The sequence below is a fragment of the Microcaecilia unicolor genome, chromosome 8 (assembly GCF_901765095.1).
Source record: "Microcaecilia unicolor chromosome 8, aMicUni1.1, whole genome shotgun sequence".
Taxonomy (NCBI): Eukaryota; Metazoa; Chordata; class Amphibia; order Gymnophiona; family Siphonopidae; genus Microcaecilia; species Microcaecilia unicolor.
The window spans coordinates 241747377-241773530 of NC_044038.1; the positions used below are offsets into that span (position 1 = coordinate 241747377).

A 26154-nucleotide genomic window follows, 5' to 3' on the forward strand; every position below is an offset into this window, starting at 1 on the left:
GGTACTGCAGCTGGCTTCTTCCACTGTTGTGCATTGGTGCATTAAGGTCCTGATTTTATTAAGCTTTCTCAGCCATAGCTAGCTCTTAGATTCAAAGCCTTTTTTTTCAGGGTCTGATTTATGTAGTAGTATCTTAATGATGTACATTGAACTATGGCTCTAGAATGCAAAATGTATATGTAGGCTCCTAAAAGCTGTCCTCACTGAAGCCAGTGGTTGCTAAAAGGAATTCCTGGTCCGTTTTCCTTCTATTAAGTCTTGAGTGGAGGGAGGAAGAGAGAACACTAGTCAAATACTGGCTGCTAGGAGCCAAGACAGATCAATCAAAAGTAAGCAATGATGAGTGGAAAAGATATAAAAAGCTGAGTCGCACCTAACTTGCGGTGCAAGCGTTTACGTCTGTCACAGCTTGCTGTAAATGCTTGTTGCCAATGGTAGATAGGCACAGAAATGACAGTATATTTTATAACTTCATGCCAAAATTCTGGGAATGTCCATGGCCACGCCCCCTTTGGAGTTGAATGCCATGGGAATTAGGCATGTATGTTATAGAATTGGGCAGATCTCCTAATGACTGCCAATTAAGTGTTTGTCCTTGTAAATTATCACCAATTATTTGCACATAGCCGCTCACTTTTACTTGTAGATCTAAGTTTACGCTCTATAATGAATTCCCCAGTTAGAGGGGACGTTATCTATGCGCACTACCGTTAAATCGGGTTATTTTATCCAAGGGTCCTATTTTATGCAATGAAATCTTGTGCTAAAATAACCCGATTTAACAGTAGTCCTCATCGATAACGTCTCCCCTTATTGAAACTTGTAAACGTATGAGAAAAAAAACTACTACAAAGTTATTTTTAATCAGAAAATGGTTTTATTTGTTGTAGTTTTGATGTGGTCTGGGCTCCCCTGCATTGCTCAAAGCTCTCAGGATTGCATTTTCTTTGACTGGTAGAGAGGAGGCTCTCGGCAGCTGTGTGGTTTCTTCAACTGACCGGTGGGGCTTGAGCTGCAATTCATTTCCACTGGTGTGCTCAACTTGACTGGCAGATGGCATTTTGCAATACCACTTGCTGACTGCCTGCTCATGTGCACATGGCAGCCATGGTGTCGACAGACAAATGCCAGTACGCATATAGAGTAAATGCGGTTTCGGTGTAGCTTGACTAGATGTGGACATTTACTACCTTGAAGGGGCTATGGTCAATCTGTGAAAAAACATGCAAAAATACTACAATTTTTTCTTTATTGCAAATATTAGAAAGTTTTTCAGGGTTTTTTTTCAGCATCATCCCTGTTTGTGAAAAAAGTTACATTTTATCATGCTGAGTTGCCTTGCTGACCTAAGCTATTAAAAGTGTGGAGGTGAGCAATTTTCAAAGAGATTTTGAATATTCCCCTTCCCACGCAGGGTTTACGATCAGAGCTGTCTTCTAAAGGGATATGAGGATGATATTTAAAAGCATTTATTCAGATAGTTGTCACTCGGAGAGATAGGGGCACTAGCTGGAGGCAGTTCCTGAAAATTTTCACAGACTGCCTTGTGGTATCCGGTTAGCGGTGGGGCAATGCCACTATCTGGATATAACTTAGCACAGGTTTCTTGTTGTCCTAAGTGCTATCCATCTACGGGATGAATATCGCTGTGTTCCAGAGGAGCCCAGTACTTGGGTATTCAGTCCAGCCACTGCCAAAGTCTGGATTTTTTTCTGCATGATGGATTATGTTAAAAAAACAAAAACTGCTGACACCATGGGCACAGTATCAAGAGATATATGTCCATAGCAAATTCTTTGTTCTAATTTAGAAAAAATCTGCACAAAAATTCCTGTCATTTAGTAAAGGGCCCTTTTCTTAAGATGCAGTAAAAAATGAGCTTAATGCATCCTAACGCAGGACTTTCCTATGTGCTAAATCTATTTTTACCGTGGGAGTAAAATAGGGCACTTTGTAGTTTTACTTTTGCAGGTCTAGTGGTAGTTTTTTTAATTAGTGGGTGGGACTTGCAAAACAGAATGTGGGAGCAGTTACTGCCTCCTATTTAGGAGGCCTGGAGGGCTCCCATGTTAAGTCAATGTTATCCAGTTAGCGCATTTGGAATGCATTCTTTCTCAGTTTTCGTCCCCTCCAAAAAGAAAAAAAAAAGCACGTGATTAGCTACCTTTTAGTGCCCTAAACCTGCGTTAGAGCTTAGCCATCTTAGTAAAAGGGTACTTACAAGGGGAAAGTTTTTTTAGTGAGCATTTGTGCAGGAGTGGCCTAGTGGTTAGGGTGGTGGACTTTGGTCCTGGGGAACTGAGGAACTGAGTTTGATTCCCACTTCAGGCACAGGCAGCTCCTTGTGACTCTGGGCAAGTCACTTAACCCTCCATTGCCCCATGTAAGCCGCATTGAGCCTGCCATGAGTGGGAAAGCGCAGGGTACAAATGTAACAAAAATAAAATAGATACTATTGGAGATTCTACGTGGAATGTTGCTATTCCACTAGCAACATTAGCAACATTCCATGTAGAAGGCTGCGCAGGCTTCTGTTTCTGTGAGTCTGACGTCCTGCACGTACAGAAGCAGAAGCCTGCACGGCCACATTGGTGATCTGCAAGGGCCAACTTCTAGTGGAATAACAACATTCCATGTAGAATCTCAAATAGTAGCAACAGTGGAGGAGTGGCCTAGTGGTTAGGGTGGTGGACTTTGGTCCTGGGGAACTGAGTTTGATTCCCACTTCAGGCACAGGCAGCTCCTTGTGACTCTGGGCAAGTCACTTAACCCTCCATTGCCCCAGGTAAGCCGCATTGAGCCTGCCATGAGTGGGAAAGCGCAGGGTACAAATGTAACAAAAATAAAATAGATACTATTGGAGATTCTACATGGAATGTTGCTATTCCACTAGCAACATTCCATGTAGAAGGCTGCGCAGGCTTCTGTTTCTGTGAGTCTGACGTCCTGCACGTATGTCAGACTCACAGAAGCAGAAGCCTGCGCGGCCACATTGGTGATCTGCAAGGGCCAACTTCTAGTGGAATAGCAACATTCCATGTAGAATCTCAAATAGTAGCAACAGTGGAGGAGTGGCCTAGTGGTTAGGGTGGTGGACTTTGGTCCTGAGGAACTGAGTTCGATTCCCACTTCAGGCACAGGCAGCACCTTGTGACTCTGGGCAAGTCACTTAACTCTCCATTGCCCCAGGTAAGCCGCATTGAGCCTGCCATGAGTGGGAAAGCGCGGGGTACAAATGTAACAAAAAAAAAACCCACCTAAATTTGGTAACAAATCCCTTCTGGGTTTCTTACCAGAGCCTTGATGACTTTTGTGGTGCACCATAAGAGCTTCTCACGGTTCTTGCTGTCTCTTTTCTCTGACCTCTTCTAAGCCCTGGAATATATTAAACACTGATCTACTGCCTTTCACAGTAAAATCAAAGCCTTTGCTGATCATCAGCCATTTACAATGTACATATAGTTTAATAACCACTGTACAGTAACTATCAGTTCTCTAAACTTTGAGGAAGTATAATTTTAGTGAATTTGTTTTGCACTGTGTTACAATTAGACTTGAATGATGCAACAGTCCAATGCATTCTCTGCATCTCGATATCACAAAACCTTGCTGAAACATGTAGACACACCAAAACAGCCTGAAACAGCTACAGCAAGAGTTAATTTCTTATCTTTTGAAAGAAAATTGCCCTTCAGAGGCTGGTGGGGGGGGGGGGGGGGGAGATTCTCTGTGCCCGATGCCAGCGATCAAAAGAGACTGCTCTTCCAGCCACAGGTCGGTCTTTCTTACTGCCGTGTCCTGCCTATGTGGAGGTGGGATGCGTCAGAAAGGACCTGTAGTCAGCAGAACACTCCTCTCATTCCCTACGGTGGAGGGGGAGGGGGAGCAGGGCCCTGAAGATTGTTTGCCTCGGGCCCAGCATTGTCTCTCGGCGGCCCTGGCCCTTTAAGGGATGTTATAAAATGGTATGGTTGCTTTTGCTCATAAATACCAGCATTGGGCTTAGGGTGGACAGAGCGGTAATACATGTATGTGTTTTTATACCTTTACATAAGAACCTGGTTCTGAATGCTTGTTTTAGAGAAGCACAAAGGCACCTATGTTTTATAAAATAAGCATAAAATTTGTGCCTTTTCCAGTTTTTGGGGTGTCATGTTATTTCCTGATTAAGAGATCATTTCATAAAGTCATTTCCGTGCTTACATGGCTACAATGCACATGTAAGTGGCCTCTTTTGAAATACCAACCATCATGAAAGAACAGGCTTTGATATGATGGTGCTACTGTACTCACAGGCTGCACATGATGAAGTTTCAGGTATCCTATATAATAATTCTCACCACCAATGTTCTAATGTGGGACTGCCTGTGTCCGTGGCTCCTGGAGTTGCTGAGCTAGGCTCCATAGCCAGGATGATGTCACTCAGCTGATTCCCAGGTCTGGGAATCAGCTGTCAGTGTGCCGCTCCCTGCCACTTCGGAGCAAGTGGCAGGGAGCGGCGCATCAAAAAACTACAAGCGCAGCACCACAGAACCCTCGGCGCATCACCCAAGCCCCCCCCCCCCCCCCCAGCTGCCAGTGGTAACGCTGTCCGGCCACTGCTACTTCTCCTGTTGAGCAGCAGCGGCCGCTACAAAAAGAAAAAAAAAAACAGAAATGTTTTAAAACCCAGCCCAAATCATTCGCAAATGCCCGAGTCTTACAACGCAGCGGCTCCTCCTCTCGCCTCCACGTCACTGCCCCTGGAGTAAGACCCTGGAGCAGCGCAGCGACATGACAGGCGAGAGGAGGAGTGGCTGCAGAGACTGTGTTTTAAGACTCAGGCATTTGCGAATGATTTGGGCTGGGTTTAAAAACATTTATCGCTTTTTTTCTTTTTGAAGCGGCCGCTGCTGCTCAACAGGAGAAGCAGCAGCGGCCGGACAGCGTTACCAGTGGCAGCTGCGGGTGGTGAGGGGGTTTGATGCGCCGGGGGGGGGGGGGGGGAGGGTCGCTGGACATGGGTGGGTGCAGGGGCAGAGGAGGGTCGCTGGATATGGATGGCTGGGGGGGGCAGGGGAGGTGGGGAGGGTGTCCTGAGAGTGGGGAGGGTGTCCTGAGAGCAGAGAGGTGGGGGGTGGGGTGGGGGGCCCTGTGAGAGGGGGGGGGGTGGGGGCTCAAACTCATTCACTCACTGTCTCTCACAAACACTCTTTCTGACACACTCCCTGTCTGTCACACTCTATCTCTCAAAAACACACACACACACACACACAGTCTCTCTCTCATTCTCTGACACACACACTCCATCTCTCACACACACTCTCTCTCAAACATACACACTCTGAGGAAAACCTTGTTAGCGCCCGTTTCATTTGTGTCAGAAATGGGCATGTTTTACTAGTAGATGATAAAATACTAGACTGTTCATGCCTTTGTCATAAAACTTGGGCTGGTGTGACTTTCCACACCTGCAATAACATAGTAACATAGTAGATTTTCTGCCGTCATCTACTATGTTACTATGTTATTGCAGGTGTGGAAAGTCACAATGGGTAATGTAGGCGTTGTCTGTGCCACGTAAGCTAGTATTTTATAAAGCCTGTGTCTCTATATCCTGTGCTTTCGTGGACACCTAGTTTCATGCTTAAAGTAGGTGTCCCCTTATCAAATAACCCTTTAAACGTACAGGAAGGGTTTATGTGATTTTCCTCAAGGGCTTTTATCATTTGAGAGCTGAAGAATCCCCTCCTATTATCAGTGAAACCTTTACCTAATGGGTAACTTGTAGGTTTTCTGTAGTCTTAGCAAAGCCAACCTTTAGAACATCAATACATTTTCTTTAATAGACTGGATGAAAACAAATTTACGTCATAATCAGTGTCGGAATGAAATCTGCAGTTGTGCACTTAATCTGTAGAGTGAACCCTGGATCAATGCCTTTGCCAGTTTGTCTCCTGTCAGCAGGACCCTGCTTTTTACACATGAACCTCTGGTCTTCTTTCCAACCTATGCAACTGTGTATCACAGTGGGTGGCCAGGGCATGTTACAGTTTCCCTTCCAGTGGAAATGGATCATGCATCCGAGGTTTGTGGGGTGGCAGGTTCCCTTGAACTCTTGTTAAGCAGAGATAGGACTTCTGTTTGATTTTACAACTGTGAAAATTCCACCCTTCTCTGGTTTCTAGAATCCTTTACCATAGGCACACAAGTAAAAAAAACAACAAACAAACAAAGTCTCAATCTCTACATAGTCCAATAGTTTTGTTATGTAATACAATCTCCATTCTACTTCATATTCAGCAGTCACGTTGATGCTTACACGAGCAGAACAAGTTCAGAGATAGGTGGCTGAGGCTTTTTTTTTTTTCAGAAATAATTTATTTTACAGATGAACCGGTGGGTCTGTTTTTTTTTTTCCAGAGTCCGCATGGAGTGATCCTGATGGCACGCTTCGGTTTCCTGCATACTTAGTTCAGCACTTCCCTCGCTCATGATCTCGTTTTCTCTCTTGGGCCTTTGCTGCTCTTTGCTTCTGTTCCTGTTGTGCTAGGAAAGAGAATACAAGAAATAATTATGAAAAGCACATTTTCTTGCACCGTAGCAGTACTGGGAACGCGTTTGCACAGTGCAAGTATCAGCCCTCATGATCTTGTGGGTATGCGTACTTGTACACACATAATCAGCTGCACGGTTCTCTGAGTTAATTCTTTGAATATTTAAAACGGGATTCTCATATGCAGGATTGCTATGTATCTAATCATTTACCCAGATATATTTTTTCTGATACTTTTGAATGCAAATAAATTAATCATATAAAGACCACACTTTTCTGAAATCTTGAAGCAAGATGGCGGCTTGGGCTTCATTTTGAATATTATATGCTTTTCGGATACATAAAGAAAAATAATTTTGTGGTATTTTATGTTTCTCAAGTAGTTTTTGTTACATTTACTGGCAGGGTTTTGAGGTTAGTGTGATTTCAATTATACAGTAGATCCAGTTTTAAATAATGTATTTGGTTTACAGTTTGGACTATATGATTGTATCTGATACTATTGGTTGAATGTCTGACTGGAGAAAAAAAAATTGAAAATTGAATGGGATGGGATAAAACAACTGTCTCTACTCTCCTCATCACCCAAACTGCCCCAAACCCCAAAAGTACTCCCTGCAACTACCCCTGCCTTCAAAAACTAACCCCCACAACTGCCCCAACCCTAAAAAATGCCCACTGCAACTGCCCCTAACCTCAAGAAGTACCCACTGAAACTGTCCCACTTCCAAACTTCCCCAACTTCTACACTCTGCATCTGCCCCACCATCCCCAAGATGTCTTGATCCCCCAAATTGCCCCAACTCCAACCCTACTCCCAGCAACTGCCCCAATCTCAAAACTTACCCCCAAATTTTCCCAATCCCCAAAACTCATGCAGATGTCTCACCCAAAACTTCCCCATCCCCAAGCCCCCCCAAGAACTTCCCCAACTCCAAAAGCTACCTCATTGCAACTGCCTCAAACTTCCCTAAGCCCATAATTATCCTCTGCTACTGCCCCACCCTCAAACTTCTAACCCCTGCACCATTCCATTACCCCCAAACCTATGCATACCACAACTGTTCCACTATCCTAAAACCTACCCCCTGCAGCTGTTCCACCATCTCCCAATCTTCCCCACCCTATCACAACCACCATCCTCCCCCCAAACTAGCCCCACACAACACATGCACCTCAAAAACACACAGGGGTAATTCCTTGTCCCCTATGTGCTATATTTTTAGTCGTTCTGATATATATTTCATTATCTTTGTTGTTTCTACTGTGAAAACTGCTGACTGAATCACATATCTTGTTGGGCAGACTGGATGGACCGCACAGGTCTTTATCTGCCGTCATTTACTATGTTACTATGTGAACTGCCAACTAATCTATGTTGCTATAAGCGGGGCCAGATGAAGTCATTGGCAAACTAGGCAGGCTCCTGATGTGCTCATGATTTGGGAGGTTAGGATTGATAACTGTCTTGCTTTTTTCTGGATTCTACAGATTTTTATGTGAATGTCTGGTAGGTAGGAAAATAGTTAATGTGTCTGGACATTTTCAAAGCTTAAAACCTCAATCTGCAGGTCTTCAATCCTTGCTCCCCCCTCCCCCCCATGTGAGTGAGTCTTCCCTGCCTGCTTCCAGTGTATTAGCTACAGAAACTGGGGGGGGGGGGGGGGGATTGGGGTTAGTTTTGGTGGTGGGTATTAGGCAGTTTGAAATGAGCAATTGCATAACTGCTGTGTTTCATTGTATCTTAAATTTCTATCCTGCAGAAGGTGGAACTAATCACCCCATAGTAATGCATTGGGCTTTTTTTTTTTTGTGGGGGGGGGGGGGGAGAGCTTATTTCTCTGGAATCCCCATTCCATTCTGGCTTATTTTCAGATCTGATGTGCCTTTTTACTGGTTCTTCCCACAAGCCAAATTTCATCTCATAATTTTCTTAAATTTTCAGAGTTATTTTACCCCCAGCCAGACAGATGATTCTGGCTCTTTTTTGTATAATTCGTCCAACTTCTGTTGGGTTGGAAACAATAAAAACCCTTACTGATTTCTGGGGTGACTTTTTCAGAGCTAAAATACACACATCAGTTTGCAAATTCCCAAAGTATGTGAGTAGATCCAGTCCCCCAGGCAGGAATCACACTATGTGTAACTTGCCACTGCTAGGGGTGTACACCTGACCCTAAAAGAAGGTAAGAAATTGTATGAAGGGCAATTTCTATAGCTAATGCAGTGTTTTACCCCCAGAAAAGACTTTAAAAATTGCCCACCTCATCAATGTTTGAAGATTGTTTGTATTATGGTTACAATGAATCCCAGTACCGGCAAGAAGTACTTACTGTGTTACAGTAATGAGGCATCAAGGTCTGTGTAATGGCTGTTTTCCTGAAGAGAAAGCGAGAAATCAATGCAATTTTGAAATAGCCCATCTAGTTTCTAAATATGCAAAACACTGAACATTATCAAGTGATAGGCTTGCATCATTAAAGCACCCACAACCCCTGAGCCTGCTGTTTGCATGAGTGGTGAGGGAAAGGGAGTGCAAAATAGTGTGCCCATACATTTGAAAATTGTGTAATTTGAGGGTAATTTTCTGCATGTAAAGCATAACTTATTATGCAGTTGTGCACACATGAAAAGGTAGTGCCTATGATCTGCACGAAGGCGTTGCTAGGCATGCAGTTTGAATGGAGTTGTGATATAAGCACATACTGTATGAAACACATGCGTACATGCTTAGAGCACACATTATCCATCTGCAGCTGCCTCAAAGCAGTTAGGAATTTGTCGGAGAGAATTAGCTCTGAGGCAGCTATGTAGCCTTTATAAACTGGTATTAGATTACATTTCTAGACCACTTGACCTATAAGTTCTAGGCAGTTTACAACAAGATAAAAACTAGAAACCAAGACCAACCTTGGGAACTACAATTATACCATCTAATAAAATAAAAAGGAAAATTAACAGACAAATCTTCTAAAAAGAATAGCCTTCAGAGACTTCCGAAAGCTATCATAACTGTTCAGAACTTCTAATTTTAAAGCCAAAGAATTCCAAATCTATGATCTTCTATGTTTTTTAAAATCTTTAAGCTCCAATTGTGCTATTAAATAACTTGGACAGTGTCCGGTTAAAATTTTAAAAACACATGCAAATTTGAATAAAACTCTAGCTTCTATCGGCAACCAATGAATTGTAAGTAAAACTGGGTAATATAGTCATGCTTACGCAAATAAAAATATCTCACAGCCACCTCCCACGGAAGGGCATGCTTGGAATGCCCTCCCGCAGGAGGTGGTGGAGATGAAAACGGTAACGGAATTCAAAAATGTGTGGGATAAACATAAAGGAATCCTGTTCAGAAGGAATGGATCCTAAGGAGCTTAGCCGAGATTGGGTGGCAGAGCCGGGGTGGGGCTGGTGGTTGGGAGGCGGGGCTAGTGCTGGGCAAGACTTCTACAGTCTGTGCCCTGAAAATGGCATATGTAAATCAAGGTCAGGTATACACAAAAGTAGCACATATGAGTTTATCTTGTTGGGCAGACTGGATGGACCGTGCAGGTCTTTCTCTGCAGTCATCTACTATGTTACGCAAAGAAAAAATTAATCTCACAGCCATATTTTGTACAGATTGCAATCTTTGTAGTTGACTTCTAGAAGCACTTAACAACAGAAGACTGCAATAATCTGATTTAGATAAAAGGGGTATATTTTTGAGACCTCTTCACAGGCATCCTCCCATAAAATTTATCCCCATGTTGTGTTGTTTCTTCGACGTAAACACACACAGGAATGCCTCTTTTTCCCGTGCACAAAATACAGAGTTTTGATGACCACCAAGGGCTTTATGCCTGTATATTGAATGCTGAAGCCACGCCTAGGCTCTGGCACTGGATATATTGCCGGCTTAGACTTAGCTGCTTAAGTGTGATATTCAGCACTTGACTGGCTGTGAAGAACTGGGATTTATGTGATTATCTTAATATCAGCATTTAACCGGCTACATGCTGACTCCGCCTCTGGAATGCCCACAAAATAGTCTGTTTTGGCTTGGGCGCTAATCAGCCTTTTTCAATGGCACTGTCCAACTAAGTTGCCACTGAACATACCTGGTTAGCCCCAGATGTGATTTAAACAGCTGGGAGCTGTTTCTGGAAAATGTATTCGCTTTGAATATTGACCCCACAGTTTGTAACTACTGCAGACCTTTAGCGGCATTTGAGGTGGCCACTTTTTGGTTAGGTCAAGTTACGTGGATAAGTGCCTTCTGAAAATGACCCTCGAAGGAATTCATATGCTAAATGTCAAACTACTGTTAGATGCCCATAAAACTGGACAGTTAGGTTACAGGCACTGAGCTCATTTTCAGTGCTGGACATTGAAACAGACTCTATGATAGATGGACATTTCTGTACCTGGTGCCCCAAAGATACATCTGAGCACCTAACTTAACCCAGTATTGGCTTGCCGTACCTTTACAGTCCTGCATTTACATCAGCCATAGAGTTGGTGTAACTTCAGTCACGGAAATGTGATAGGGACGTGTGTAACTGACAGAGTCCACTAAGCTAGAAGTGGAAGCTGGAGCCCTGGCCCATTGCCCTGTTCACTGTATTTATGAGCTATGACACTTTTTAGATTCACTTTTATTTTGTAGAAATATTTAGTTATGAAGATCGCTCCAATGTAGTGATATCAGGACAAACAGGAAATGACCTAAGGAAAAAGAAAGGCCCTCATTTTACAAGTCCTATTTGTGTTTGATATGTGCATAAACCTGAACTTAAATGTTTATCTTGCAAAAGTGTCCCCATTTACAAAGTTGAGATATGCAAGTCTCAAACCCAAGTGTGTGCAAATGGCAAAGGGGGTGTGTCTTGGGTGGGACAAGGGAGTACCTAGTTCATAGACATTAAATCCCCATTTCAGAAGGGGATTAAATGTCTTATGTCCTAAAGGATCAACGTCAGGAGTTAAGCCTCCTACCCAGCACATCTAGGATTTGGGAAACAGCTGCTATTAAGCAGCAATTCACTGGTGGGATTGGGGGGGGGGGGGGGGGTTTGCCCCTCTTAACCGCCCCAGTGGCTTTCGTCCCCCCAAATGCCAAGGGGCCAGGGAAGCCAGTCACTGTGACAGTGTTGGGATAATAACTAGTCATGTTTCTAAAGTCACAAAGATAACTGGTTATTTGCAGACTTTGAACCCGTTGATATTATACCCGTTAATTTTTCTAACATGTTTCTGCTGCACAGACCTGGTGCATAAACACCCATTTCCCTGTACTTTAGAACAGGTTCAATGTCAGCAGATTCTGTTGTAAAGCATTAGTTACATTTGAGACACACTGACCTGGCTAAAAAGGGGCTGTAAACTAAATACACATTCATCCATTGATCAAGCAAAAATAGATCCAGGAACTAGCATAAGAGAAAAGAGTATTCTAGATAAACAATGCGATCCAGTGCAGCCTCCACTGTGATTTAAGCCACAGGAATGGTAACCTTGATTTTTAGCCCTTCCTTTGCAGTGATAAATTCCAATAACTGCTTAGAATCAAAGAACTGAGAAATCTTACCCTCAAATACAACCGAACAATTACAAGGAAAATGTAACATGAAGCGAACGCCCCGAGCTAAAACTCTAGGTTTCAAAGAGAGGAAAAATGCAAATTTATGATTCCATAAAGAGTTAATGTAAAGACAAAATGGGATCAAATCCCAGAGCAAAAGTTTCCACTGGAGTTATTGTGTAATTTACTTCTAATGGGAGATTCCAAAAAGCCTGTGAGATTCATAACACTTAACCCTTCCCCTTAATTGTCTAGGCCACCCAACCTCCCGTCTAAAGAAAAATACTGAGCCTGTTACATAAGAACATAAGCATTGCCATATTGGGACAGGCTGAAGGTCCATCAAGCCCAGTATCCTGTCTCCAGCAGTGGCCAATCCAGCTCACAAGAACCTGGCAAGATCCCAGAACAGCAAAACAGATCCAACACTGCCCATCCCATAATAGCAGTGGACCATCCCAAGTCCATCTCAACAATGGTCCATGGACATTTCTCCCAGGAAACCATCCAAACCCTGCTAAGTCAACTGCATCCACTAAACAGAATTCAAACACACGTGGGATAAACATAAAGGAATCCTATTCAGAAGGAATGGATCCTAAGGAGCTTAGCCGAGATTGGGTGGCAGAGCCAGCCGGTGGTGGGAGGCGAGGATAGTGCTGGGCAGACTTATATGGTCTGTGCCAGAGCCAGTGGTGGGAGGCGGGGCTGGTGGTTGGGAGGCGGGGATAGTGCTGGACAGACTTATACGGTCTGTGCCCTGAAGAGGACAGGTACAAATCAAAGTAGGGTATACACAAAAAGTAGCACATATGAGTTTGTCTTGTTGGGCAGACTGGATGGACCATGCAGGTCTTTTTCTGCCGTCATTTACTATGTTACTATGTACTCTCTGGCAGTTTCTGATGAATGAGAGAAAAAGACCCCAACATCGCGGCAAACTGGGCTGTTTCTCTTTCATTGGTCATTAAATAAACCTCCCAGAGTCATTTTTAAAGTGCACATGCTCAAGCAAAAAACTCATTCACCTCAAGATGTGAAATTTAAATCTTGACTCCTGAACTATATAAGTAGCAGGATTAGGGAGGGGGAAGGGAGGTTTGGGGATAAAAGAAAAACTTAATTGACTGGAATGTAAATGATTTACTTGCATTTGTACAATGCTCATGTTGAAGTTTTGTTGGTTTGCATTGATTTTCAGTCAATAAAAAAGATTTAAACCCTAAATCTTGACTCCTGTTTCTGGGAGTTTCTTACGATCAGTGAAAGAGAAACGGAGCTCAGCACTGGCTTCTGAGATCTATTTTCTGCTTCCTAGGCCTGGTGAGAGTAATTTTATGTCTTATAGCATAAGTTTCACTGTGAAAAAATTGTATGCACTTTTTAAAATGTAATGGCTAAAAACACAAGCATCTTACTAGTTTTCACAAAATCCCTTCTGCCACTTTCTGAACGTATGAGAACAATGTCCCTTCATTGAAAGAAAGAAAAAAAAAAAAAACACCACTCAGGAAAGCTCAATTTCATAAATTTCCAGGCAAACATTATAGGCTTGATTTTCAGTGTGGTTTAATTGGGCAGGAGGGGCTTTTGCCAAGTTAAATCACGCCGACTGGCCAAGATCATGAGGAGCAGGTAATTGGAGAGTGTTGCTGAATGTAGTCAACTCTGATGGCCGTGGCAGTGCCAAGTCAGAGTTGGGCAGAGATTGGAGTTATCTGGGTACTACCGATATCCTGGATAGATGTCCAGTTAACTTAGGATCACAAAAAGGCTGCAGTAGCTAGCTGGGTATGACCACTGAATTTCAGTGGTACCGGGGCAGTTCTCAGCGGCTGCCCCAGACCTGGATATTCAGTGATGGTTCCTGAGTAGGGGCTGGCATTGCACATCTGGGTCTAATTTGGCCAGTGTTTAAAAAAAAAACCCTGACTACCGTCAGCTGAATAGTACATCCTTTGTTATTAAAGTTTGTGGCAAATAATTTTGTGACTATGAACATTTTTGCTAAATATTCACAGAATAAACATTTAATTTTACACACATTCTGCCTCCCAGCTCCCACGAGGTCACCATCTGGTTGGCTGGAATATGGTAGTAGATGAGCTCTGGGGGAAGATATCACCTACTTTAAGTAACACAAGAGCCATGTGGTGACCAGAAGCATGGAGAAGGGGACTTTATAGGCTGTGCATAATGGCGCTGTGACACAGCTGCCTTGGGTCCATGCAGAACTCACAGCCTCTGTTGGCCTAGGGAAGTGCATAATTCTCTCACCATGTCATCGTCGCGAGCATCATCATCCTCCTCCTCACCATTGTCCCCATTAAGCGGTTCCTCTGTTCCAATTTCTTCTGCTTCTGAAGCTGTCTCATCTTGGGATGCTTCACTCTTGTTTCCATCTGTCTTCTTTCTCACTTCTACAACTGAAAGCAAGCAACAAATACTAGGTCCCACCACACTCTCCACAGATCACACAGAAGAATTCTCTGGAGACTCACCCTGAGCGTTTCCCAACAGTCTTGCCTTAAAATTTAAGCATGGGAGACCTGGTTCAAGTTAGATGTGAAACCTCTTCCCAAAGAGCAGTGGCGATCCTAGGTCGGCTGCCACCCAGGGCAGATCACTGCTGCGTACCCCCCCCCCCCCGAGTGCAGCAGCGTCCGTCCCCCCAGGGTGCAGCATGACACCCCCTCCTCTGGCGCAATGACTCCCCCCTCCCAGGTGCATCAAGCCCCGCCCCCCGGGTGCAGAGAGCAGCCGTGCGTCTGTTGGCTCCACTGGCTCCCTGCTCCCTCTGCCCTGGAACAGGAAGTAACCAGAAGGAGCAGGGAACCAGTGGAGCCGACAGGCGCGTGGATGCTCTCTGCACCCTCCAGCAGTGTGCACCCGGGGCGGACCGCCCCCTCCGCCCCGCCCTTCCTACGCCACTGCTAAAGAGCACTGGAACCAAACCCCACTCTGTTTCCATTCAGAATTAACGGGAGACTGTGATGTTTATTTTCCTCTAAGGGGTAGATATTCAACTGGCAGCACTCAGCCATTTTTTTAAATTTAACGCTGGGCTATGCCAGTGCTCCGGCACGGAACATCTAGGCGTACACAGCTGGACAAAACATAGCCGGTTGAGGGGGTCTTTTACTACGCCGCGGTAGCAATCAGTTGGCGGTAAATGCCGAGACCACCAGCCGATTTCTACCGTGAACTATCAATAGAAATCAAACAAAATAAAACATGGAAAAGAAAATAAGATGATACCTTTTTTATTGGACATAACTTAATACATTTCTTGATTAGCTTTCGAAGGTCGCCCTTCTTCCTCAGATTGGAAATAAACATCTGAGGAATAAGCATCTGAGGAAGAAGGGCAACCTTGGAAAGCTAATCAAGAAATGTATTAAGTTATGTCCAATAAAAAAGGTATCATCTTATTTTCTTTTCCATGTTTTATTTTGTTTGATTTCTATTGATAACCTTAAGAGTGGACTAACACGGCTACCACACTCCTCTACCGTGAGCTAAAAACACTACTGCAGCTTTAGTAAAAGCTCCCCTAAGTGGGATATTCAGTAAAGCAGCTGTGGTGAATCACATAAAGATAGGACTGTGTTTTATATGGTTGTCCCAGCCGGTTTAGTGCTAAATATTAGTATTTACTCAGTTAATTGCCAACAAAAAAGCTGGTTTCAGCTTAGGCACCAACTGGGCATTTTCAGCAGTTCTGTCCAGTAAAGTGATGCAGAATATCCCCAGTTAGCAGTAGACAAACAATTTGGCCATTTGAATTGCTTTGAATTTCTACCCCTAAATATATATCTAGCTTCTTGAATTGTTTAATTTTATGTTCTTATTGCTTTGTCTTACACAGCTAGCATCACAACAGATTACAGCAGCACCGACTTACCCCCATGACCTCAAAATATTGACGACATGTTTGTCATTTTCCTCTATTCCAGATTCCAACCCAATGGTCAGGTCCTGTTATCTAACTCACACCCAGCTCGGATCCTAATTGATAAACCCTTCCATCTGACACACATGATGTATCAGCTCCATCACCCACTTACACTTAGGTTGTGTTGAGTTGGAACCGAATAGGTGAGAAGACTGGGATTACAGGTGAATTTAGAGGAGAGGTTATCAATGTGGTCTGTTGTTAAGATTGGGGGGGGGGGGGGTATCACAAGTCATGCAATTTTAGCACAGGATCTCATTGCTTAAAATGGAACCATGTCCTAAAATAACATGACGTGATAAAATAACCCATCTCAACACTAGCCCACATTGATGACTTCTCTAAATTCACCTGTAATCCCAGTCTTCTCACCTATTCGGTTCCACCTCAACACAACCTAAGTGGGTGATGGAGCTGATACATCACGTGTGTCAGATGGAAGGGTTTATCAATTAGGATCCGAGCTGGGTGTGAGTTAGATAACAGGACCTGACCATTGGGTTGGAATTTGGGTACGATGGAAGGGGATATATTTCAGGGATTCAGCGGGCAATGGATTAGAAGCAGAAACTGAATATGTTACAGTAACAGGATCTGAGCAGGGTCACAGTACATATGATCTGAGATCTGGGCCATCTGAGTTGGGATCTGCATCAGGGGGCTCTGAATTATGTAATGGGGATCCAAGCTGGGATGTAGGTCAGGTAACTGATCTGTCTTGGATGACAGTGGATCAGAGCTAGGTAGGGAGAAAAGAGGATATTTCCTGCCTTGCCATCCACAGATGTTGAATCCCACAAATCATTTTCTAAACTTCTTAAACCCAAACCAGTGACTTGAAGACAAACTAGAGGTTGATACTGATTCCACTATGCTTTACTATAATCTGGGCCTATACATTTCCCATCCTTTCTGGGACGGGCCATCCCTACCAGTGGGCCGTTTGCCTGAGATGTACATCGTGATCTGTTGCTGACCTGTAGAAATTTTCTGTTCCTGAGTTATCTGCTCCAGTCTGCCCAGCAAAGCATCAATGTTCGACTTGATCTGAGTCAGCTCCATTTTAATTGCCTGCAGTTCGTTGGTTTTCACTAAAGACAAAAGGGAAGGGAGCGTGGGAATGGAGGGATAGAAGATAAAGAAGGGATGGTATAAGATGCACATGAAAAACAAAGTGAGTGAGAGGAAAGTGCAGGATGTAGGAAGATGAGGAAAGTAAGAGGATACAGCAACAAATAAGGTGTGGGGGAAAAAAATGGGAAGATTATAGAGAAATGGAAAACAGAGACAAACACAGAGATGAGGATTGGAGAGAGAGAGAGAATGTTTTATAAATTGGAGACATGTCTTCTTTAATAATGCTTGCCAGTACCAATAATCTTTGATTCTGGGACAAAATATGATTAGCCCAACAACCATGAGAAGTTACATTTCTCTCTTTGGACTTGAGGCAACATTTGAGAGTTATTTGAATAGAAACTTCTAAGGAAAAATCAGGACATGCCTTATACCATCCATCCATCTGTGTCGAGGAGTGGCCTAGTGGTTAGGGTGGTGGACTTTGGTCCTGGGGAACTGAGGAACTGAGTTAGATTCCCACTTCAGGCACATGCAGCTCCTTGTGACTCTGGGCAAGTCACTTAACCCTCCATTGCCCCATGTAAGCCGCATTGAGCCTGCCATGAGTGGGAAAGTGCGGGGTACAAATAAAACAAATCAAAAGATCATGGTACTTTCCTAGACAAACAGAGATTTGAGACTTAGCTACCTAAGGAACATCTTAGAATAAAATTCTTTGGTCCTTTACACATTTCTAAACAGAATCAACAGACTGGAGAGGCCATTTTGCACTGGATTGGACACATTTTCTGAAAGTTTGAAGTAAGGGTCACAAAACAAATTAATTTAGAGAGCTCTGTTCCCTTCAAATCAAGGCATAATGCAGGTTTTGAAAACTCATCACAAACGTAATGTTAGTCCAATACAAAGGTCTCACTGACAACCTTAACTTTTCAGGTCCACGAGAAGTAATACCCCAAAGAGAAATATAACCCTCCATAAAATGCAATCTGTCACTAGCTCTGGCATTATACTTACACCTTAGCCGGGCTGAGCTGTTTGTGATGGAGGCTGACTTGGCAAACAGTTTGACGGGAATTGTTGATTTTACTCGTCGCACTAAAGGTATTGTGACTCGTGGACGCTTCACTGGAACCACCCTGGGGACTGGAGACACACGACCTCGATATTCAAAAAGCCTGTATTCCAAAACAAGGAACGTAGTGAAAACACATTCCTACTTCCGCTGAATGTGAAACAGATATTAATATAGCATTTACTGAACGTTCGAATGCATAAAGAACAGATGAATTGCCTGTTCTACAGTAGAGACATTGGCACCTATCAGTGATATGATAGAATAATCGTATTCTCTTCTTTAGCACTGACACCAGAAGAAATGTCCAGATCAGAGTAGTAATAAAATAATTTATTACCCTGTTCTACAGAATGCACATGAGTACAGATAAGTGCAGTAGTGCAGATAGAAACTACTGTAATTCACAATTCACGTATGCTATTAGAACAATCTACCGTCTTATTGTAATGATCAGATATCGTCAGAAGCAATAGCTCAGTCATTCTGGACATTATTACAACCAAACTGAAGGCCCTGTGATGGATTCTAAAGCCAAACAGCAAGGACATGCAAACTCTGATCATTCACACACAGACAAGATAGATATTTGGAAAGTAAAACCTTGCCTTTTTTAATTAGCTCTTTTTGCCTTGGATATCAAAGCAAAGGTTCTATGAAGCTTTTCATGTGACCTAAGTTATTGTACTGGTCCGTATTCAACTGGTAGTGGTCAATGTTTTTTTTAATGCTGACTGCTACAGGCAGAATTAGTCCCCAATACTGGGTCATGTCTGGGTGCCAACCTTGAATGAATGAAAGGATGAATGAATGAATATTTATTTATTTATTTATTCATTCATTCATTCATTCAGCTTGTATCCCATTATTTTATTCAAGCTCGTCTTATTAACCTATAAGTGCATTCACTCTGCTGCCCCTCACTACCTCTCCACCCTCATCTCTCCCTACACTCCTTCCCTAGAACTCCGTTCACTAGGCAAATCTCTCCTAACTGCACCCTTCTCCTCCATTGCTAACTCCAGACTCCGTTCCTTTTATCTCGCCGCACCTTATGTCTGGAATAGACTTCCTGAGCCATTACGTCAAGCTCCATCTCTGGCCGCCTTCAAATCTGGGCTAAAGGCCTACCTGTTTGATGTTGCTTTTGACTCCTAACTTTTCACTTCTTCGTAACCTTTATCTTGTCTTCCTCTCTTCAATAGTCGCTTTTCCCTATGTGTCCTATCTGTCTGTCCTACCCTTATCCCTTATTTGTCCTGTCTGTCTGTCCTGATTTAGATTGTAAGCTCTTTTGAGCAGGGACTGTCTTTTCTTCATGTTCAATTGTGAAGTGCTGCGTACGACTGGTAGCGCTATAGAAATGATTTGTAGTAGTAGTATTTTCTAAAAACTGGGTTTGGTTCAAAGTGGCTCACAATTGTACATTTAGATGAAGTTACAGTAGTGTTCATGAGTTAGAAAGTATTGCAGAGCATCTGTAGTTTATGTATTTAGTTATAGAATATTTTGAAAAGGTAGGTTTTCAGTTAGTGATGCTTCTTATGTTTTTGGGTATTGAGTTCTACCATTTGTGTCAGGTTCTCAGGTTCAGAGCCCGTGGGGCTGGGCTCTGGAGCAAACGTGAGCCCTTGGGCTGCTGATGAGGAGCGACAGCAGCAGGCAAAACCCACCAACCAACGCTGGGCAAGCACACCGGCACCTGCAGGGACTGCAGGCACCGCCCAGCGAGCCGGAACACACGGACTGGAATCCCCCGGACTGGAGGACACTGGACTGCAATCCCCCGGACTGGAGGACACAGGACTGGAACACACACCGGACCAGAACACACTGGACTGGAGCACACTGGATTGGTCCGAACAGCTTCACCTGCACTTGGCCACTACCCCCCCCCCCCAAGGGTTGAGCCCTTGGGTTCGAGTGGCCGGCAGGACTTACCGGATACCGGATGATACAGGGACCAGGACTGGAAACAGAAGTACTCCTAAATCCTAAACTGACCTAAGTGCTCCCAAGCCCTAAACCAGCAGAAGTGTTACTAAACAGGAGCTCCTAAGCCCCACTCAACAAAGGGACTTCCTAAGCCCTAAACTAACAGAGCAGGGAACTAAACACAAAGCTAACACAGGTGCTACTAAGCACCAAGCTACAATCAGTGCTCTACAACTCTAAACTAACTAAGGTGCTCCTATGCACCAAACAACCAGAAGATCTCCTAGCACTAAAAGGGAAGACGGGGGAGCCACAAGGAAAAAGCAGGGAAGCTAACACATAAGCCAAAAGTGCTTCCAAAGCACCAGACCCAACCGTGCTTCAAAAGCACCAAACAGAAACAGCAAAGACTGCAATGCTCCCAATAGCACAAACACCAGAAGTACTTTTAACAGCAAAATCTGTAGTGCTCCTAACAACACCAAACCCTGAAGAACTTCTAACAGCAACAGAGCTTCTAAAGCCCTACACAAGCAATGCTACCAAAACCAAGAGGGAAAAGCAGGGGAACCACAAGGGAAAAGCAGGAAAGCTAAACACACAGACGCCAGTGCACACTGCACTAACACTAACCTGGACCTTTAGCAAAAGCAAGCAGGGAAACTAGACACAAAGTCAGAAGTGCACACTGCACCACCCTACCTAAAGCAAACGGAACCGTTGCAAAGGCCCTGAAGGAAAGAACACCACTTCCTTATTAAGGCCCTCCCTGATGATGTCACACTCCCTAGACCCAGGCAGCACACTGAAACACAGAGAGCACACTGAAACCCATAGAGGCCCAACCCACACCAATGCAGCACCGTGAAGCACTTGAAGCCAGTACACCCAAAGAGAGGTAGAGCTAACTCAGTCCACACACACAGCTGTAGTAAAGTGAAATAATTAGAGTCATGCTGCTGGAAGCTGCCAGCATAGAGAGAGAGAGCTAGCTCAGAAAGGACAGGCAACAGAAGCAGAAGCCAACTAAGAAGCTGACCCCCAGGAAAAAGGTAAGTTTGAGAGAGGTTCTGACCACGATCATAACAATTTGGAGCCCAGGAAGCTAAATCCGGCCGTGTAGATGATTTTGTAGACTGTTTCTGCAGTTGGGGTCTGGATAGATTCCTGAAGGAAAAGTCCATTTGATCGTTATTAAATTTGGGGTTTTTGCCAGGTTCTTGGGGCCTGGATTGGCCGCTGTCGGAAACGGGAGTGCTGGGCTTGATGGACCTTGGGTCTTTTCCCAGCGTGGCGGTGCTTACGTGGGTAAGTGGAGAAGTAGGTAGCTTCTGGTTTCTGGGCTTGCATTTCTTGGGGATAGTTCGATTAGGTCTAGCATATATTCAGGAGACATTCCAAATAGTATTTTGTTGATGAGGGTGCTTATTTTGAAGAATAGTCTTGCCTTGATTGGCAGCCAGTGTAACATTACAAAAAGTAGTGGGGTTGCTTTTTCGTATTTTGATTTTTTAAATATCAGTCTTGCTGCCGTATTTTGGACAATTTGCAATTATTTTATTGTGTTTTCTTTGCATCCTTCATATGCTGCATTACAGTAGTCTAGTTTTGACAATATCATTGATTGTACTATTAGCCAGAATGATGTTCTAAGAAAGTAGTCCCTGATCCTTCTCAGTTTCCATAATGTTTTAAAGCACTGTGATGTAACTGCTGATACTTGTCTGTCCAGAGAGGTGTTTGTCAAGAATGATTCCTAGTATTTTTAGTTGTGTTCGTCTTGGTAGATTTGGTGATTGATTGTAAAGTTTTAGTGAGATATTGGCATCTGAGTGAAGTGTGTCAGCCTGCCAGCTCTCATCCCCTGGATTCTACCCAAATTTGGATGCAATTCTGAGATGCACAAACAACTAAATTGGGTAACGAGCCAATTAATGTTAGTAATTGGACAGAAACTAATTGGCACCACTTTGAATTTGCGTATGCATCTTGCAATGCATTATTCTATAAAACTTTGCATCCAAATCCAATAGTGCATAACCTAAAAGGGGGTGTGACCATTGGAGGGGCGTGGCCATGGGAGGGGTGTTCTGGAATTTGTGTGCAGTGCTATACTATACCGCAGATGTGCACCCAAATTGGGCACCAGGAATTACACCTGGTTTCAGCAGATGTAAATCGGGGTGTGGGAATAGGCGCTTAACCCAGAGCACCATTTATAGAATAGCATCGGGCACCAATTTTTTTTGGTGCCCAAATCTGGGTGCTGTTTACTGAATCTGGTCTTAGCCATGTCTTGGCCAATATTCAGCCAGGACCCACGTAAGTCCTGTGTTTATGTTCTTTCTCCTGTCTTTCCAAGAAATAAGCATCCTCCCACACCCCCAACAACTAATGACTCCCCCAGGCTTATCTGAACTTCCTGGTGGTCTAGCGGGGCAATGGGGCCAGAAGTGAACTGCACTTGCTCCTGCCCCTAGTGGCTGTCTGGTAGAAATGGCTGCTACAACCACTGCTGGAGGTCAGGGCAGCCATTTTGGGTCTGGAGCAAGTGGGGTTTGCTTCTACTCCTGTTGCCTCACTGGACCACCAGGGAGTTCAGTTAGGTCTGGGGGAGGGGGTCATTAGTTGTTGGGGGAGTGGGAGTGTTTATTTCTTGGAAAGGCAGGAGGAAGAACATAGACACATGACTTAAGTGGGTCCTGGCTGAATATTGGGGTGGGGTGAGAGGGGGTTCTTTAGTTGTCTGGGAGTTAGAGAGGGTGTTTTCTTGTTGAATGGGGGTGAAAGGGGCAATTGGGCCTTGCCAGAGGGTTGGGAGGACGTCAAACCAGGTGCCGGCACAGGCATAGCCAACCAAGTAAGGTTAGGACTGATTTTTATGCAGTCCTACACGTCTAGCTAGCTCTGTAGGTGCAGGCACAGAATATTGCCGGCACCCACATAACTCTTGGCTCCTTCTCCTGTAATGCCCCTACCTGCCCACTTGGGACATGGCCAGTGAGTGCTGATATCCAGCAACACTGTCCAGTTAAGAATATTGATAGCTGAGTATCGGTGGCTGGGTGGGCATAAGTGATTTAAGCAGATAAGAGCCTCTCTTGCCTGTTTAATTCACTTTGAATATCGGCCCATTAATGTTTGTGTCTTTATGAAACTTTCATCAGGTGTTTGAATGATTCTGTAACTTGCACCTTTGATCTAAGACTTGTGAAAGGATTCTGAGCGCTGGTATGGATATATTTTGATTCCAACAGATCTTCCTTAACCTTGAAAAGTTGAAATGAGAATGAAACACCACTTTCCTTGATAATACAATATCTATCTATCTATCTATCTATCTATCTATCTATCTATCTATCTATCTATCTATCTATCTATCTATCTATCTATCTATCTATCTATCTATCTATCCCACCTGTGGCAGCTACAAAATCTCTCTCCATATATTGAAAAGATGAGTATGACCACAGTGGTCCACGCCATGATAACATCACAACTAGACTACTGTAATGCCATGAACATTGGTCAACCAAAAACAATTTGCTGCAATATAACTGACTGCATCACACCCTTCCTGCAAAAACTACACTGGCTACCAGTAATTTACAGGGCTAAATTTAAATCACTGTCTCACATTCAAGATCCTCAGACAAAATTTGCCGGAGTACTTAAAGAATAAGTTAGCCCTCTACATACCTTTGAGACTGCCAAATTGTGAAATGTGATGCTATGTCTAACTCGAGACTACCTCTACTTCAAGAAGCAGGTGAAAGCCTGGCTCTTCTCCCAAGCCTTTATTACATGTGGTGACTGACCATAAACTACTAGCTCATTGCACACCATGTAACTTAACACCAGTTCCTCATATCTTATTCAACTGTACGTATAATTTGCTTTCAGTTTAGCCACCATACTTGTGTACCTACCTTGGTTGCTACCAAGGGCAGGGCACCCCTTCCTCTGAGAAAGGGGGTGCGCTGAGCAGTTGCGTGGCTGCTAGCTCTGCCGGTCCCCTGCCCCAGAACAGGAAGTTGACATCAGAGGGGGCAGGGAACTGGCAGAGTCAACAGCTGCATGACTGCTCAGCATGCCCCCTTGCTGCCTGTACTCAGGGCACACGGACCCCCCCATCTTATTCATTCTCTTTATATATGTGAACTGCACTTGCCCCTCAGGTACATAGCAAGATCTTTCATTGTATTGTATGAAAAGCATTAGCATCATATCTGTTATTTGAATATTCAAGTGTGTGTGTAAAACAAATATATTGTAAGTGGACAAAGGGTTCTTCTGATGTAGAACAAGGGTACAGACCAGTGGCGTACCAAGGGGGGGGGGCGGTGGGGGCGGTCCGCCCCGGGTGCACGCCGCTGGGGGGTGCCGCGGCGCACACCTGCACCGAGTTTGCTAAACTTCGTCGCTCGTTTGCTGCAGCTCCCTCTGCCCCAGAACAGGTTACTTCCTGTTCTGGGGCAGAGGGAGCTGCAGCGAAGTGAAGTTTAGCGAACTCGGAGCAGGCGCGTGCCGCAGCACCCCCCCCCCCCAGCGGCGTGCACCCGGGGGGGATGTCATTTCACCAGGGTGGGGGGGCGCATCGGCGCTCCGCCCCGGGTGCCATCCAGGCCAGGAACGTCACTGGTATAGACACAACTCTACAAATTTTAGCTCCTCTTTGTCCTCTGGATCCTTCTCATTTTGTGTAATTCAACAATGAAATGCTCACAATAGGATTATATAATCCAATAACGTAAATCAATATGGAAGTAACAATCCCTTTCTTCCCAGCAGTGGCGTAGCAAGGGGGGGGGCGGGAGGGGCAGTCTGCCCCAGGTGTCAGCTCTGGGGGGGGGGGGTGCTTCCTGCCAGCTCCCCCCCCTCGGCGAATCGACACCCCCCCACCTTTAAAAAGAATATCGGGAGTCGCGCCTGCCCTGCACATACAAGAAATGTGGACCGTCGGCTCTTCCGTCGCTCTGTCTGTCCCACCCTCCGCTGACGCAACTTCCTATTTCCGCAAGGGCGGGACAGACAGAGCGAGGGAAGAGCCGACGGTCCACATTTTTTGTACATGCAGGGCAGGCGCGACTCCTGGTATTCTTTTTAAAGGTAGGGTGCGGGAGCTGGTCGTCGGGGGGGGGGGGGGGTGCAACGGCGAACCGCCCGCCCCGGGTGGCAGCCCCCCCTGCTACGCCACTGGTTCCCAGTGTCCTTGTGTTGCCCTTACAGTGCTTCTAACTTCACATATCAGAAAATATGTTACAATTCGTGTAGCATGTCAGTTGAAGAGGAAGGTGTGTGTAGTCGGAATTAAAAATAGATCATTTTGCTGCACAGTAAGGCGTAAACCAGTGTTTTTTGAGCTAGCTTACACTGAAGATGTGTCTAGCTGAAATTGGGTGGCGGAGCAGGTGGGGGGAAGAGGGGTTGGTGGTTGGGAGGCGAGGATAGTGGAGGGCAGACTTATACGGTCTGTGCCAGAGCCGGTGGTTGGGAGGCGGGAAATACTGCTGGGCAGACTTGTACGGTCTGTGCCCTGAAAAGGACAGGTACAAATTCAAGGTAAGGTATACACATATGAGTTTATCTTGGGCAGACTAGATGGACCATGCAGGTCTTTTTCTGCCGTCATCTACTATGTTACTATCTATTCCCGAGATACCACAATGGGAGAATTGCTGGCATCACTATTCTGTTAACCCCTAGAGTTTTTTTGGTAGGTTAGCAACCCTGTTTTTCAAGTTTCCTAGAGATACAAATGACTTTATAGCAAACATTTGCAAAAAATTATGTATGGAAAAAAAAAAAGAAATTACAGTTTGTGTCAACGTGTTTTCACAGGCTGGTTTTCAAAAAAAGGGGTTAAAAAAAAAAATCATAAATAATGAACTACTTCGCATGCTTTTGCATCACAACAGCTAGGAACATAAGAATTGCCATAATGGGTCAGACCAGATCCTCCATCTTGTCCAATATCCTATGTCCAACAGTGGCCAATCCAGGTGACA

At 44.4% G+C, this 26154-nt stretch overlaps 1 protein-coding gene across 1 annotated transcript in view; it reads right to left on the reverse strand.

Annotated features, from left to right (window-relative positions):
• Positions 1–6174: 6174 nt before the first annotated feature.
• The window catches only part of RALY (RALY heterogeneous nuclear ribonucleoprotein), a 65379-nt gene continuing 45399 nt past the window's right edge, over positions 6175–26154 (reverse strand). The window contains 5 exon segments of the mRNA XM_030212101.1: positions 6175–6528; positions 8869–8914; positions 14379–14527; positions 17034–17147; positions 18154–18314. Of these exon segments, the coding sequence (XP_030067961.1) occupies positions 8873–8914; positions 14379–14527; positions 17034–17147; positions 18154–18314 (466 nt within the window). The 3' untranslated portion in view covers positions 6175–6528; positions 8869–8872.